This window comes from Mauremys mutica, chromosome 7 (assembly GCF_020497125.1).
Source record: "Mauremys mutica isolate MM-2020 ecotype Southern chromosome 7, ASM2049712v1, whole genome shotgun sequence".
Taxonomy (NCBI): domain Eukaryota; kingdom Metazoa; phylum Chordata; order Testudines; family Geoemydidae; genus Mauremys; species Mauremys mutica.
In genome coordinates, this window is record NC_059078.1 from 52,942,326 (window position 1) to 52,959,242 (window position 16,917).

Genomic DNA, 16,917 nt, shown 5'->3' on the forward strand with positions numbered 1-16,917 from the left:
TAGGAGTCACCAGACTGACCGGGAGCAACAATAATCTTTCAAAGTGACCAAAAACTAAAACTAGCTCTGGTTTAAAGTCTTCCATCTCCCGTGGGACATGAGGAATTGCCCTTCCCTGTGGATAGGCTTGGCAGAGTTAGATTTGCATGTATGTAATGTCAGTGGAGGAGGATGTTTATTTTTAAGCATTTTTTAAATTTGTAATCAGTTTAAATTTTCCCATTTGCGGGAAATTATGGGGGAGTCACGTTATTTAGTGACAGTAGACATTGAAGTTCAAAAGATTAACGCTTTATAACGATTCGAAAACGCACTGTCAACATCGGATGTCAGCCTATCCAAACGAAATAGCCTTACATCAAATGCAAAGCTCTCAAGCAGCTGTTTCTTACGTTGCTGAGCTGTAAATGTCTACGACTGTGGATGGCAATATATTTTCATTGGTTTGTGTGTGTAGGGGAAACATCAAAACCAGCTCCTTCCACGCCTAGAGGTAGGTTACTACAGGTCACCTCTTCCAGCCTCAGGTGGAAGCTTGAGTCGAGACCTGTGGGGAAGGGAGGTTTACAGCAGGAAAAGCATCCCCATTGGCACATGTCAGTACAGCTCACTCAAAGCTACTCCCTCAATCAAAGGGGCAGGACTCCTGCCAGCTAAAACTCCTAGTTTCCCTCACTGCCCCTTTCTCCTCCTTCCACCTCCACTCTGCCTGGCCCAGGCTCTTTGGGACACACGTGCTCTGCATGGCACGTGTAGACTTTGGTTTCTCTTGTCCCCTTCCTGCCTGCGCACTTATTACCGTAACTCCATCAATTGACTGCTGCACAACAGGCTGCCTGCTCCTCATGCCCCTCGGGGGTGGGAGTCCAGAACCCCAAGCTGGCATGCTTAAAAGCTGGGAGTTGCTGCCTTACTCTGCCCAGGTACCCCCAGAGAGTGTTAGTGTGCTAAGGGGAATTAGGCAGACTTACAAACGTGGGGCATACCCAGCTCAGGTGCTGCTTCTCACAGTCGTGCCTCCATGAGGAAATCTTCATCTAACATGCTGGACACTGGGCTGGCTTCTCTGTGATTGTGCACTTGGTAACGAGGCAGAGTTGACAAATGCAAACAGCAATCCAAAAACGTCTCCATTTTCCCCCCTTTTAATCAAATTTTGGAAAATTTCACCCAGCTCTGGAAACAAGGAGAGACGGCTCAAGGTGTGAGTGCAAACTCTCCTAGCCAGCAGCGATTACTGCCCTGTGAGGGCTTCTATACAGGCCCCAGCCAGGGTGCCGCTTGGCAGTCTGAAGAGGAGCCCTGAGTTGGAGCTGTACAGTGGCATTCCCACTTCCTGTTGCCATCCCTGCAGGGTGGAGTTACTATTGGGAGAGGGGCAGTTCTTAACTGGGTATTTCCAGAGTCTATAAGTTTAATGGTTTTCTCCGTGTTGCACTAACACACACTCTGGGACATGTGGGGAGACTAGGGGCATTTCCATGCAAGTGATACTGTGCAGCAAGCTGGGTTGTAACTCTGCCATACTCCAGCCTGCCACGGCGCCAAGTGGCTGCGTGAGGCCAGCCGTCACAGTGCTAACAGCTGCCTCGTGCACTTTGCTGTAGAGCCGGCTGAAGCAGCATTACATTAGAGTGCCCTTTTAATGCACAGCAGCAGGTTCACCCAGACAGTTAGTGTGCAGCACACTGGAGCGCTCTAGATTTACACCCCAGCTTGCCACACAGTCACTGCCCAGGTAGACGTGCCGAAGTGAGCAGCTCCTGACTTTCTAATTCCTGAGTATGGGGGTGTCATAGGTTTGTTCCCCACTTTGAACTTTAGTGTCCAAAAGATGGGGACCTGCATGGATCCTTCTAAGCTTAAATCCTAGCTTAGATCTGGTAACACTGCCACCAGCCAAAAATATAGTGTTTTGGCACACTCTCTCTGTTCCCCCAAACCTTTCCCGGGGGGAACCCAGACCCAAACTCCTGGGATCTTAACACAAAGGGAAATAAACCATTCTCCCTCCCAGACTTTCCCTCCCTTGGTCGTCAGGGAAAACTTGTTTGATTCAAACTCCTTGAATCTAAAACAAAGAGGGATTCACCTTCCCCCCCTCCTCTCTTCCCCCCCCCCCACCTATCCCTGGTGAGTCAGACTAATCCCCGGGGGTCTCAAACAAGGGAAAAATCAAACAGGTTCTTAAAAAGAAAAGCTTTTAATTAAAGAAAGAAAAAGTAAAAAACTATCTCTGTAAAATCAGGATGGAAATGCTTACAGAGTATACAGCTTATAAAAACTAGAGGGACTCTAGCATAAGTACAAGGAGGAGAACAAGTACAGCAAAGAGGTAAAATATTGTTCCAGCAAACACACATTTGCCAATACAGAAATCAATCAAAAGACTAATCCGCCTTTTCTAATACTCACTATATTGAATAGAAGAGAATATTTCAGGAAGCTTGGAGAGCCTGGATGTACGTCTGGCCTCTCTTAATCCCAAGAGAGAACACCCCCCAAAACAAAGAACCCAAACAAAGGCTTCCCTCCACCGAGGTTTGAAAGTATCTTGTCCTCTGATTGGCCCTCTGGTCAGGTGTCCGTCAGGTTCACTGAGCTTGTTAACCCTTTACAGGTAAAAGAGACATTAACCCTTAACTATCTGTTTATGACAGGGGGCTTGGAGTCCAATGCCCCAGTGGGCACTGGGAGCTTGACTGCTCAAGCCACAGCACCACCAGGGAGAACTTATGTGCACAATGGCTCTTAAGGAGACACCCTTGCCAATTGCTGTGGACAGTTGTTGCATCAACCCCAGCTCTAGCTGCGGCCTGCCCCATTATTAACACCCCCAAAGCACCCCTGGAGCTTGGTGGCAGGGGACTGTGGTGGCCTGTGCATGGAGGCTGCCTCAGGCGCAGGAGTGCCATGACCCACAGTAAGATGGCATCTCCAGGAATGCCGGCTCAGTAATTGGCTTGGTGTGACCAGGTATAGCCCAGTGGCTCCTCTCCCCACAAACCTTAGAAAGCTCCTCTGCCCTAATCCACCAAAACTGGCACAGGGTGCCAGAATAGGCTTCGGAGGCCCCATGGCCAGCAGCCAAACTAGCCAATTCGACTCCTGGGCAACCCTTATGAGTCTCCAAGGGTTGACTCAGTGAGCCCCATACTGGTGAGGGTGGCCCCAGCAGCTCACAAGGCAGGTAGTTCTTGTATCTATGCCCTCCCTCTCACTGCAGGATCTTAATGCCTCCCAGCCACTTCCAGCTGTACCCTGCCAACACCTGGGAAAGGTGAGGAGCTGTTACCCTCTGTACAGAGGGCCTGAGGCCCAGAGAAACCAAGGCCACCTCCAAACATTTTGGTCTAAATGACTTACCCAGCATCACGTTGAAAGTCTGTGTCAGGGCCCGCATTTGAACCCAGCTCACCTGGGTCCCAGGCCAATGCCTTAAGAGGTTTTTAAGGCCTGGCTTGACAAAGCCCTGGCTGGGATGATTTAGTTTGGGTTTTCTTGCTTTGAGCAGGGGATTGGACTAGATGACCTCCTGAGGTCCCTTCCAACCCTGATATTCTATGATCTATGATGACTGTTGATGCTGCCCTCCTTGCGGGCGTTCAGCTGCCGTTGCCGTGTCCTCCTCTGCGGGGCTAGTGGCTGGGTGGGGTAGTTTGTCTGAGGAATACTCCCTTTGCAAGAGTCTCATGCAGGTTGCAGCATCTCAGATCCCTTCCTGCAGAACTGTTCCGCAGTTCTAGGTTTGTACTGGTACTGTCTGCTTTCTCTTCCCTGCTGACAGCTCTTGCATTGCCAGTCACTGACATGTGCGGCTACCCCTTGAGGGGACTGCTTGGATTGAGATAAGCTTCCTCTCTTTGTCAGGTGTGGTGTCCGTCTGCTTTGAGGGAGACAGTGATGGCTACATTAACCTGGTAGCATATCCCTATGTGGAGAGCGAGGTTTTGGAGCAGGATGACATGCCAGAGAGGGACCAGCCTCGGCGCAAGCACTCCCGCAGGAGCCTTCACAGATCCAGCAGTGTCGGTGAGCACAAGGAGGAGAGACTCGGCCTGGCCGGTGACAACCCTGAGAGGTAAAAGGACTGGGGCTGGGAACAGTGCAGTCTGCAAGCACACCACTTCCTCATCCCTTGGTCAGCTCTGGGGCTTCCTGGCAGAATAGCTCTCCCTTGCACTCCCCATGTCGTACACTGATTGGCCCCAGGCAGTGATGTAGTGCAGAGCTTGCTGGTGTGTGGTTCCTGGCTCACTTCTCAGTGTGCACACCTAGCTGTCACACACTGCCCACTTCTAGGCAGCATCTTGTCCCAGAGACTGGCCTGGTCCCTCCTTCTTTGAAGTATGCTCAGGCTGGAGCTATGAGGCCCCTGGAGACTAGCTGCCTCTGTGGTACATTCTTGAAGGTCCCTGGGGCAAGCTCTCTGCCTTTGCACGCTGGGGTGGTCTAAGGGAAGGTTCCCCTTTCAGAAGGGTGTGCCCTCTACCGATTCTGCTTCTGCTCTGTGCAGATAGGGCCCCCCAGCATGGAGGCTCTGCTGCAGGCTCGCCCAGGAAGAATTGCCGGCTTTCACTGAGACCAGAGACTGGCATTGCTGGGTTGGAGGTCAGGGTGTATAACAGGAGAGGGGATGGGGAAGATAATCCCTTGGTATTGGGTTCCAGTGCTGTAGTCTAACTCCTGTCTGTGACAGGTTAGCTGTCTAGCGAAGGACTCCGTAGCATGCATGTGTTCTTTTCTTTGTGCCAGCAGCATCCAAGAGACAAAGAGCCCTAAGGTGGAGCTGCACATCCATTCCGATGTTCCGTTTCAGATGCTGGATGGGAACACCAGCCTGAGCTCAGAAAAGATCAGCTACAACCCATGGAGTCTGCGCTGCCATAAGCAGCAGCTGAGCCGCATGCGATCGGAGTCCAAGGACCGAAAGCTCTACAGTATCCTCCAGAAAGCAGAGTCAGGGCAGCTGGCTGCGTCTTCCAGAATGGTGCCAGCAAAGGCTTCCCACCTCTGCAAGGAGTGGCCGGCACCTTACCCTTGGCTCATGCTCAGAGCACACGTTCCTTTTACCATCAACACAAGCAGAACCAGCTGGGCCAAAGTCTGGGGCCTCTTTTCCTTCCATCTGTCCCTGCAGCAGTGTCTATCCAGGCACCTGGGAGGAGTGTCAGGTTTCTTCCAAGGACACTGGCAGTGCCTGCTGGCTAGGTGCCATCTGTATCACCAAGTCATGTTTCCCTTTCTGGTCCCTCTGACAGAGACTGGGCTCATATTTTCCTGCCCAGTACTACTGCCTTGTGGGCTCTTTCCTTTTCTCCCTACTGGGCTCGTCATATTCCCCTCTTCTTGGCTGCTTTGTCGCTGACTCCTTTTTGTCCCCTCGTGCCCACTCCTCAGCATGCGTTACAGATCCAGGAGTCCCCAGAGAACTCACTTGGTTCCTGGTGGTTGGCAGCTCTGAGAGATTAAATCTCCTTGACATGTTTCTTAGAGTTCCTTTTGCTGGAGAATGTGGTGCACCATTTCCGATTTCCCTGTGTGCTTGACCTGAAGATGGGGACCAGGCAGCATGGAGATGATGCTTCTGAAGAGAAGGCTGCGCGGCAGATGAAGAAGTGTGAACAGAGTACCTCAGCCACGCTGGGTGTGAGAGTTTGTGGAATGCAGGTACAGTATCCCTGGGATTGTCTGGGGCATCTTCCCCACCCCTCCTCGAACATCCCCAGCCACCTGGGGAAAGCACAGCAGGATAGTGCTCTCCGCTGGGCAGTGTTCCTGTGACACTTCTTCCTTCCCAGCCCCTTGACAGCCTGCTACTAGTCATGTGTTCCAAAGAGCGCATGCTGTTGCACATCACTTTCCTCTCCATTCCACTGGAATGAAGGAGTCTGTAACTTCTCATGGAGTGGAATGGGCCATGGCCTGCTTTGCACAGTAACCAAATGTACTGAGTGTCATAGAGAAGTGCTAAAATCCAGCAAGCCTAATTAACAAGCTCAGTAACAATGTGGACACAAGAACAAATGGAGATAAACTGGCCATCAGGAAATTTAGACCTGAAATTAGACAAAGGTTTCTAACCATCAGAGGAGTGAAGTTCTGGAACAGCCTTCCAAGGGGAGCAGTGAGGGCAAAAGATATCTGGCTTCAAGACTAAGCTTGATAAGTTTAAGGAGGGGGTGGTATGATGGGATAGCCAATTAATTGCCAAAATTAGATCTTTGACTATTAGCGGTAAATATACCCAATGGTCTGTGATGGGATGTTAGCTGGGATGGGATCTGAGTTACTACAGATAATTCTTTCCTGGGTGATGACTGGTGAGTCTTGCCCACATGCTTAGGTTTTAGCTGATTGCCAAATTTGGGGTTGGGAAGGAATTTTCCTCCAGGGCAGATTGGCAGAGGCCCTGGAGGTTTTTTTGCCTTCCTCTGCAGAGTGGGACACGGGTCACCTGCTGGAGGATTCTCTGCACCTTGAAGTCTTTAAACCATGATTTGAGGACTTCAGTAGCTCAGACATAGGTTAGGGGTTTATTACAGGAGTTGGTGGGTGAGATTCTTTGGCTTGCGTTGTGCAGGAGGTCAGACTAGATGATCATAATGGTCCTTTCTGACCTTAAAGTCTATGACTCTAGTGAAGAGCCTAGCAATTGATGCCTATTCCAGCCAGGTCAGTGGTGCCTGGGGTCTTGTCTCAGTAGCATCTCTCATACAGTCACAGACCACTTGTGGCTTCCTATACTTAGGGGAGAGGGGAGTTCCTTTCTTCCCTTCTGGGTATGCCCTGAAGCATAAGGATTGAGTGTCCTTGTATTCCTCCTCTGGCTAGTGTGATGGGGAGATGCTGCTTACAGTGGAGGACCTGGTCCTTTTCTGGAATCTGGTTCTACAGCAGTGAGTGCCACAGGTTAGTCGTGTGCCACGGGTTAGTCATATGCCATGCTGAGGGGCAGACCTCTCTTAGCAATCCCTCCATTCTATGTGGTCATGTGTGAAGTTTCTCCCCACCCCCCTACTTTGGACACACTTTGCTGTGCTAACGGATGTGCTGCTCTCTGCTCCTGGAAACCCGGCCTGGGCAGCCTTCAGTATCCCAGGCAGTGTGAGAAGGGAATGTCCCACTTTGCCTGTAAGGTTTCCAGGAGCACCACAAAGGTTTTAGACAGACCTGCCTGCTGTTGAGTGTCAGGATGTCCCCTCAGTGTCACGGCACAGGGCAGTCCAGTCTTTCACTGTAACTGTATGTCACTCGTGCTACCCAGCTAACTTGAGCTCTGGTGTTCTAGGTCTATCAGCTGGACACGGGACATTACTTATGCAGAAATAAGTACTACGGCCGTGGTCTCTCCATTGAGGGGTTCCGCAGTGCCCTCTACCAGTACCTCCACAATGGCCTAGAGCTGCGCAAGGACCTCTTTGAGCCTATACTCGCCAAACTCCGGAGCCTGAAGGCTGTGCTAGAGAGGCAGGCATCCTACCGCTTCTACTCCAGCTCCCTCCTCATCATTTATGACGGGAAGGACAATAGGGCAGGCATGTTCATGGAGCGCAGGGCAGAGATGCGCCTAAAGCGGGTGGACACCTCTCTCCCAGAGAGCCTGCAGGATGACACCAGCACAGAGCCCAGCCCTTCTGCCCTGCCCAAGGTGGATGTGCGCATGATTGACTTTGCACACAGCACATTCAAAGGGTTTCGGGATGACCCCACTGTGCATGATGGACCCGACATGGGCTATGTATTTGGGCTGGAAAGCCTCATCAACATAATGGAACAGATGCGGGAGGAGAACCAGTAGGCCTGGGCTGTGCCCGTTCATTCCTACCCTAGTGGCGGGAGCAGGAAGAAGCAAACAACTTTGGTATTCAATGGTTCGCTCATTCCCTTGTTTATAACTGTCCCCTGGGCTGGAAGATCTGTGTGAGGAGTGTTAAGATCTCTGCCGTCCTGCTGCCCGTGTGGTTTTGACTGCACTGGCCTTACCTTCTGGAGGAGGCTCCCAGAGGCCCCACTGGGTGACAGGCTCGCTGCTGTTGTGCATCAATCTCTTCATTGTGTATGCATTCTGGAAGGAGGACCTGGCCACAGGGAAGAGAGGAGTAAGCCAGCCCTTCAGGGTGGAGATGGAGGTTGCACTGCCTCTGCGCCCCAGAAGTCCCAGCAGAGTCTTTGGTTTGAACCTCTTCTGTCATTTGGAAAGGGCATTCATTCAAATGAGCCAGAAGTATCTATGGGGCTGATGGGTGCAGCACACTCATGCTGTTTCCTGTGGTACCAGCTGTTGGTACAGCTAGCCCTGCCCCAGGGTTGTGATTGATTGATTGATTGATTGATTGGGGAGTTAGTTTATGATACCGAATTTATCTTCTCCAGTTTGGGCATTGTGACAAATCATCCCAAATGGGCAGGAATAAATGACCAAACAAAACCCATTGCAGAGCTGCTGCAATGGGTAAATCACCTTGCCCCACAGGCTGCTGTGGGGTCAGTCAGGAAGGCTTTGCTACCACCCCTCGCCACCACCTGCAGCTGGCAGAGAAACTTGTGCAGGGCTGGAAGGGCAGGCAGGCCTGAAAGAGTTTCTCTTCCACCAGGGATAAGCGTAATGTTCCTGTGAGATTGACCCTGCCTCGGTGCATTGTTCCAATGAGAGTTCAGCTAACTGGCCAGCAGTATTGTTAACAGCAAGTGAATTCACACCCTAGCTGTTCCATTAGGGTATATCAAGCTAGTCCCAGCCTCAGTGTTTGTATAGCATAGGCACAGCAGCTGGGATGGGAGTATCTTCCTAGCCACATCCAGACCAGGCACTGCAGCATGAGACTTGTCTTCTTTGACTCCTCCTGGGGCAGGGCTGACCTATTTCACACTCTGAAACAGTCCGTCACACTCCCTGGGATGGGAAAAAGGGAAGTGGCTGAGGGGACGGGGTTTCAGCCCTACCTTGGAAGGATCCTAGTGGAGTTAATGAGGAAGAAGAGTCTTAGCTGAACTGACAGAAGGCTTCAGGCTGTCCCCATCATGTTGTCTGTTGAGCCCCATGCTGGAGTTGCTCATTCACAGAAGTGCCTCTTCTGTGGGTGGAAACAGCTGCCTCTGTGACCCCCTACCTGGCCTACTCTCAGGGAACTGATATCTGCTGGCTTGTGTTAGGGTTGGATACAGCTGTCTGGCTGAACATGGTTTGGCTATGCTCTGGCCCTAGTCTCCACTCCCACAAGTGGATTTCTGTGCTGGGGACTTGAGTGACAGCAGGGAAAAGAGGTGCTCTGACCTCTCAGAGCTAAGTGAAAGCATCAGCTGTCTAGTCTCCAAGCTGAGAATGGACACGGTGCCTGTGGCTCAGGGTTTTCTGTGTCAGAGGGATTATCCACCTAGATGTGTCATTTCCATGGCCCTGAGACTAGCTCTTCTAACCCAAACTGTCATCTGGGGGTGGGGGGGGTTGGCCCTGTGCATTGCAAATGCACTAGGCCCTTTGACTCTGCACTTTGCCTGGGGAGCATATGTGCAGGGGCATTGCCATCTGCGATTGCTGCAGAGAGTGCAGGATTTGGGGCCGTGGGGTCTCAATCCTGTTACTGCTAGTTGGCGGGGGAGGGGAAGAGGGGAACAGTGCTCAAATTTGTGCTAAAGCTTAAGACTGTCTCTTGACTGCTCTGCTGAGCTTGGTTAAAGCCCATGCCCCCCTCAAGCCTTGCAGATGGGGGCTGGGCTCTTGGCCATGGCATTATTACATTTGTTAGGTTACTCCTCCCTCCGCGTCCATGAGCTCTTCCTCCACAAGCAGCTGCTAATGGGATGCCGAAGATGGGCTGCTGGAGGCAATGCAGTTGTTTCCGTGGTTGAAGCAAAGAAGTCCAAGTTAGCTGGGCAAAAATGCATTGAGGTCCTTGGGCATTGTGACCAATCAGATCCTAGTCTAGTGGCCTGCCTTCCTCACTGGCCCTGCTATGGCAGGTAGCGCTAAGGAGGGGCATTTCACACCGGAAAGGGGACTCCTCCACATGTAGTTGCTTGGTCTTTCAGCATTCTCATTGTCCCCTATTCTGGGTATTGTTGAGGGAAGCGGGGATATGTGTCACAGCTCTCTTGTTTCTCCCCTTGGATCCTGCACTGAAGTCCTAATGCTGAGTGTGGCAAGGCTTGTATGTTGGCTTTGGTCCAGTACCAGCCCTGTATTAGATCCTGATTCCAGGGTCACACCAACGTAGCTGGCCTGTACAGGAGCGCCTATCTCTACACCAGTCTCCTCAGTCATAGTGAGAGGTGTATACACAGATCACTAGCAGCATGGTGCATTTCCTGTTTGACTCCGTGTGATTCCCCTTGCCAAGTACCTTTGGACCATCCCAATAAAATGTTCAGAACTTGTAAATAGCCTTGACAACGGAATTGTTCTGCTTGTTGGAGGGGTTTTTATTCTTTGTGCTTCATGAATAACCAAAAGAAATGAAAGGTTTAGTTTTGCCAGTGCTGCAGTGTTACGTTTCTACACAGCATGATCACAATGCACAGCCTTGCTCAGTAGCAATAACCCTTCCCATCCCATCGGAGTGCAGTGACATGCAGGACATGGCGTCGGATGAGCCTCAGGCTGGGCAGGAGATGAATGCAAGTGCCTTGGACTTCTGGAGGCTCGAGTTGCTTATCTGGCTTAGAGCACAAATGGAATGGCTGTTTTCCTGCTAATCCCTCCTAGGCACCATCAACACACTCCGTGTCACCCTCGCCACAGCCTCCTTAATACAGGCATAGCTGGAATTGAGGTGCATAGGCATTGCCAGCTGTGGGACATTCCCCCAGACCATACATGATGGAAGTGAGGCACTTTCACATCTGGCTGTCAATCCAGGGCGAGTTAGTAACTCGAAGGTAGCCCAGTGGGCATGCTGCATGGGCAGCCCCTGCATCTTGGCACTTCCTTGAACCCAGAGCAACATGGGGCAGTGACAATAGAAAGGCTTCAAGGGGGAGGTGGCCAGGTCAGCAACACATGAAGAAAGTTGTTTCCTCAGCTGCTCTTCGCTGTAAGACTTCTAGATAATTGCTCTGGATGAACATGGAGCCGTTGCTGGATTTATCGCCCTCTTGCTCTCGGAGATACAGCATAGAGTTGGATGCTGGCTCTGCAAGCAGCTCTCCTTGATGTTTCCAAGGTGAGGTCCCAAAAGTGAGACTTGCAGATCCATTGGCTCCTGGTAACCTCGCAGCTTGCCCTGCCTTGCAGAGAAGGGAATGAAGGGAATGTACCCCCAGGGGTCTGCTTCTGCCCAGGGCTCGTACAGGATGTTCTCGGCTCCTTCTCTGTTATGTGGATGGGCTTTGTTGCTGGTTTGCAGAGATTGTTACTTTACTAGTTTGGGTGAAACAAAAAGTTACTCTTAGGAACTATAGCCTCAAGCATGGCCAAGGTCAGAGCATTTGCTGTTAACACTGTAGCAAGTGTCCTTCCCCTTCTGGGACCAGGAACCAGGAGTCTCTAGATAGCCCCTTCTTGAGCAATGTGCCAGCCCCTGGCTACTACCTCTGTCTAGGCAAATCCTCACATTAGATAATTATGCAGTTAGCAGAATCCTCGTAGAGCCGATCCTATTTAAAAACGGGTTCTGTATTTTTCATTGCGGAGCTCCCCAGACATTCCCCAAAGCCAAATGATTCAGTATTTCATTGGTTTGACTTCGAAGAACAAAAGAAAAGGTACTCTTCTCCTCTATCCTCGCAAGCAATGTTGTAGTTACCACAAGGAGGTAGGAGTGAGTTGATGTAATGTAACCCTGACCTAAGAGTTTCCCAAGTGAGTGCACCCTTACGTTTAAATGCAGAGGACTGGCTGACCTGGCCATAAATGCAGCTGCTTGGTGTTGGAGTCCAAGGTTATGGGGGTGCTTTTTGGACAGCCCTTTCCTAAAAAAACTATTTTGCATGCATTATACACAGTCAAATCCACTTCAGGTGTGTGCAGATAAATAGTCCTTCAGTCCTGTCAAGCAGCATAACCTGTTTGCCTCCTTTCAGAATTTGCGAACATTTCACGCCCAGCAGCGTGAACTTCTGTAGCAGAATATACACACTCTGTAGTTGCCTTCATGTAGAAAGATGGACCTGCTTTCAGCCTTTTGGAATACATAGCCAGTCAATCTCTAGCAATAGTATGATCTGCTAGCATTGAGAGCATGTATAGGTCTATTATCAGTGCAAGGGTTTCTCTGTATCTAGGTCCCTGGTCTTACAAACATGGACAAAAGAGAACAAGACTGTTCTTCAGATAAACACTCTGTGGTTGGGAGGGCAGCAGGGGCTTGTTTTGTTGCCTAAAGCCATGGGGATTTGAATGGGTTGCTGCTGTCTTGGGGAAGATGTTGAGCTGTTGTCCTCCTTTCCTGGCCTGGCGGTTATTCCTGCCCCATATCTTGTCATTGGTGGCTCTTCTTGCTGTCAGTGGGAGTGGACACCGGTTTCCCTAGCTAGCAGCTTTGATATTTGAGTTGGGCTGGTAAGTGTAATCTCTGTATAAGAATTAGCAGATCTAAGGCTTTGAAGCCTTCCTATGGAGATGTTGAAATCTGCATAAAGAACACCTGGCTCCAAAGTGGGTAGCACATTCTGTGCAGTTTCTGTGAATTTGGCCCCTTACGTGTAGTGGCTTCTCTCAACTCTTGTGCTAGAGCAAAAGCTGCAGGGAGCCAGTTTCCCCCAGAGCTGGAGAAGGGCAGGAAGAACTCATCAGCTGTAACTTGCTCATTCCTGCACCCTAGCCTGTGTGACCTCAGGCTTGTGCCAAACAGCCCTGTCCCCACAGAGGACCAAACCCTGACTCAGGGCCCGCTTGCATGCCTACTTCTCTTGGGTGTGTTGTGTTACGGGGCCAATGGAGGAGCAGTAGCTGCTCGAGGATGTTTGCCCAACCCAGAGCTATGTCACCTAACTCATCACATAAAGCTGATGTTCAAGATAACATGGAGGATGCAGTCTGTGGATGTGGCAGCTCCCCAGCATGCACTGCTCCGTTGTGATGCAATCAGCCTGGTTGTACTGCTTGCTCTATAGGCCAAACCTCCATGTTAAAGTGGAGAGCAGTGACATTCTGACCTCCTGGAGGGGCGATTGTTGAGACTCCAGTTCTGCGACTTCCTCATTTTTATGATGGGGCCCCAATCTCGTTTCCCACTCCTAGACTCTGCCCAAAACAGAGTCGCCCAAACCAGAAGTTCAGACTTCGGTGTTTGTATTTGTACTGTTATTGCATGTTTATCTCAGGAGCAAAATGCTTGTGTACTTGAAAGGTCCAGGTGTGGAGGGATCTGTGGCAAGTGTAGGAGGACTTGTTACTGGGGGAGGGGAAGGGGCCATCTGAAACAGAGAGCTTTAACCCTCTCCTGCCCTGCATCCATTTGGCTTGTCTGGGAGGTATGCAGCATCATATTGTCTTCAAGCATTTCCTGCATATTTTTAGAATTCTCTTTCAGCCCCACTTTATTGGGCCAAGTCAAGCTTATGGGCATGAAAAGTACCAGTACCTGTACTCCAGACGCTGCAACGTTACCTCTCCTGCTGTCTCTAAAGTCATGTATATACAAATAAAAGCTGTTAGAAATTTAGCAGTGATGTGCAAATCTCTCTGTGCTGTTGTCTTCTCCCACCAAACATTTCCCGAACTCCTGGTATCAGCTAGGCTGCTGGAGTGCCCACCAGGCACTTCCTTACCACAAATGGGGAATGATCAGAAAAGACACAGCTGAATTGGTGGGGGAAGGGGGTATAACATACATGCCAATCTGTGTATGTGTGGCTGCACCAGATGAGAGGGGCCAATGCCGAGCTCCTCAGGTGGAGTCTGTCCTTCCAGGATTATGAGATGGAGGTTTTCCACGGTAAGGGGAGTACAAATGTTATAGCTGATGCTTTGTCCAGAGAGGGGGGCCGGGACTTCCCCAGGTCACTGGCAAAATGACCCAGCTCAGTTCGGACTTGAAGGGGGCAGAGATGTGATGAAGTGGGGATTTTCCCTTGTTATGTTGTATGTGAGCCTATGTGAGTCTTACTGTTTTTCATGGATGCTGTGTGTGCCTGTCTAGTTGGTGGAAATAAGGGGGTGTGCACTGGGCCCTTGACTGATCCAGCTGCCTATATGGATACTATGGCCGGCCCTTGGTAATCTGAGACCCAGGAGGGGGATGCGATCAGGTGACGCTTGGCCCGGGAAGCTAGACAAAGGCTGGAGGAGGAGCAACAGGCAGGGCAGGGGCCATGCAGCTGGAAGCAAATCAGTCTCGGCTGGTTTGGGGCACAGGGGCTCTGGACTCCACTTCCCCCAAGATGGACTTGGCTTAAAGTCACTGATTTCTGTACTAACAAGTTCTGTTATATAGTATGTTCCTGTCGACTAACAAACCTGTTTTACCGGTGGGCTGAGTGTAACACCTGACTGCAGAGTTGTGGTGCAGGGCCCTCCATCTGTTATAGTTAATCTAGCCTCCTGGAGTCGGTTCAGCATTTGTTTAACCTAGGACACATGGTCATCCTAGGTCTGGCTGAAGACACAGATGTCATCAAAGTACGCCATGTCAAAACTCTCCATCCCCCTCATTAGCTGATCCACCAGGTGCTGGAAGATAGCAGGTGCCCCCTTGAGGCCAAAAGGCAGGAACAGGAACTCATAGGGCCCCAGAAGGGTGATAAAGGCAGATTTCAGCCTGGCATCTGCATCCAGTGACACTTGCCAGTAGACCTTTGTAAGATCCATAATGGTAAGGTAGCGAGCTCCTTCCAGCTTGTCTAGGAGCTCGTCAGGCCTCAGCATGGGGTAGGCCTCAGACACAGTGATGGGCATTAAGCGTCCGATATTCCACACAGAAGTGGATTGACCCATCTTTTTTTGGGGACCAACACCACAGGAGAAGCCCAAGGGCTGGAAGATGGCTGGATCACCCCCAAAGCCAGCATCTCACTGCCCTCTCTTTCCAGGTCCTGAGTAGTTTTCCCTGTGATTTGGAAGGGGAGCATCCTGCGATCTTGCCTCAATCTGACTGTCCACCAGGTGGAGACATCTGATGAAGTGGGTTTTAGCCCAATAAAGCTTTATGCCCAAATAAATTTGTTAGTCTCTAAGGTGCCATAAGGACAGCTTACTGAGTCTAGGCTGGTTGGCTATGAAGCTGCAGCCCCTCTGAGCCTTGTCCCTGGGCACTCCCTCCCCAACAGGGTAGAGTCCTGCGCCTCTGGTGCGGTACCCTCCCCAATGTCAGGGAGCTCTGGCTCGCTGGCTCTGGCTACGGGTCATGAGTAGGGCGTTCTGAGGGTTGCTTGGCCAATCCTCTATGTCACCCCCCATCAATACCTCAGTGGACAAATGATGGTGCACCCCCCATCCTTGGGACCCTCCTTTACCCCTATTTCAGATGTACCCTCACCAGGGGCACCTTGAATGGGATTCCGCTCATGCCCGTCAGAGTCAGGTAGGTATCAGGCACCACCCGATCTGGGGCCACCACCTCGGGCCAGGCCAGCATCACCTCTACATCCACTGACCTTTCTCCCATCCGCCTCCAGCGGAATAAATCACTGACTCCTCAGGCACCCACCTTGTAAACTAAGAACCTTGAGTCCGGAGCATCAAGTCTACCAGAGGAGCTGGGAAACTCCTCCCTCCTGAGCAGTTGGTAAGTTGCCAGCCCCTCCTGCCTGGCAACGCTGCCCCTCCTCTGGCTGGGTCCCTACCCAGTTAACACTGTGAGGGTTCAATTTGCTTGGGGCACTGGGTCCATATGTGGCCTCTCTGCGCATAATAACAATTCACGTTCCGTTGGTCCCTTCGAGCCAGTCGGTTGGTAATGGTGCTGGTTGTTCCACTGGAGAAGGGGGTCTCCATATTCCCCCTTGGAGGGGAGGGTCCCAGTGTGACTCTCTCTCTCTGCACTGAGGTGGGCTTATTCTTTTAGGACGCCTCCATTCCACCCCCTGACCTGCTGTCCACAAACTCATCGTCCAGCTTCCCTGCACACTGCAGGTCCTCTGGGGTTTTGTCTATCAACCGTATCCTCAGGTCAGATAGGCAGTGTTCATAAAGGTGCTCCAGTACAATCAGTTTAACCATGTCCTCCTTAGTCTGGGCCCCATCTGCCCACTTGTGGATATATCCCTCAATTAAGAGGATCAGTTCCAGATATGTGTCCTTAGGGGTTTTACGCTGACTCTGGAACTTTTTCCGTTACGCCTTGGGAGTCATCTCAACCTTGCGTAACAGGGCGTTTTTGAACAGTTCATAGTCCCCTGCCTCCACATTCAGCTGTACATCCCTATGGCTTTGGGGTCCAGTAAGGGGGTGAGAAACCCGAGCCTGTCTGCAGGATCAACTCGGTGCAGCTCGTAGGCCTTCTCAGAGGCCATTGGGCATTCATCTATGTCCACCCCTTCCTTAAGTTGGGACAGGATACATTTATCAAAGTTGCATATAGTCCTGGGTCCCCCCTCACTCACCGCAGCAGGGAACTTGGTCATGAGGATCCCCTGCTGGCCAAGGGGGGGTCATGGTGTCCCTGGGGTTCGCCTGGTGGCTTCTAGCTCCTCCCCTAGCCATAGGTAGGAGGGGCCTAGGCATGACCTCGGCAGCAGTCCGACAACTCCCAGACAGGCCAGACACCAGTGCCAGCGCTTCATCTGCCGGGCTGCTTCCCTCAGGGACAGGGATCAGCTCCTCTGAGCGATCTTCTTCCTCCAGCTGGGCAACCAGCTGTGCTTTGGTGGCCTTCCCTCTGCGAAACCCCCCTCCTTGCACAGCTCTACAAGGTCCCTCTTAAGAAGATGGTTACACATCTCCCTGCTGTTCCCAAGTTATTGTGGACTCTCTGGCCTGCATGCTCTCAGATCCCCACCATTTTCCAGGAAGAACTGCAGCCCTTCTCCAGGTCACCA

At 51.3% G+C, this 16,917-nt stretch overlaps 1 protein-coding gene across 5 annotated transcripts in view; it reads left to right on the forward strand.

Annotated features, from left to right (window-relative positions):
• IP6K1 (inositol hexakisphosphate kinase 1) overlaps positions 1-13,604 on the forward strand; it is a 36,924-nt gene extending 23,320 nt beyond the window's left edge. For 4 of the 5 annotated variants that reach the window (XM_045023804.1, XM_045023805.1, XM_045023806.1 and 1 more), the window contains 4 exons: positions 3,871-4,081; positions 4,756-4,940; positions 5,495-5,670; positions 7,292-13,604. In XM_045023804.1, the coding sequence (XP_044879739.1) occupies positions 3,871-4,081; positions 4,756-4,940; positions 5,495-5,670; positions 7,292-7,801 (1,082 nt within the window). In that variant the 3' untranslated portion in view covers positions 7,802-13,604. The remainder of the gene's footprint in view (positions 1-3,870; positions 4,082-4,755; positions 4,941-5,494; positions 5,671-7,291) is intronic. The other variant, XM_045023809.1, reaches the window with a different exon arrangement.
• Positions 13,605-16,917: the final 3,313 nt, after the last annotated feature.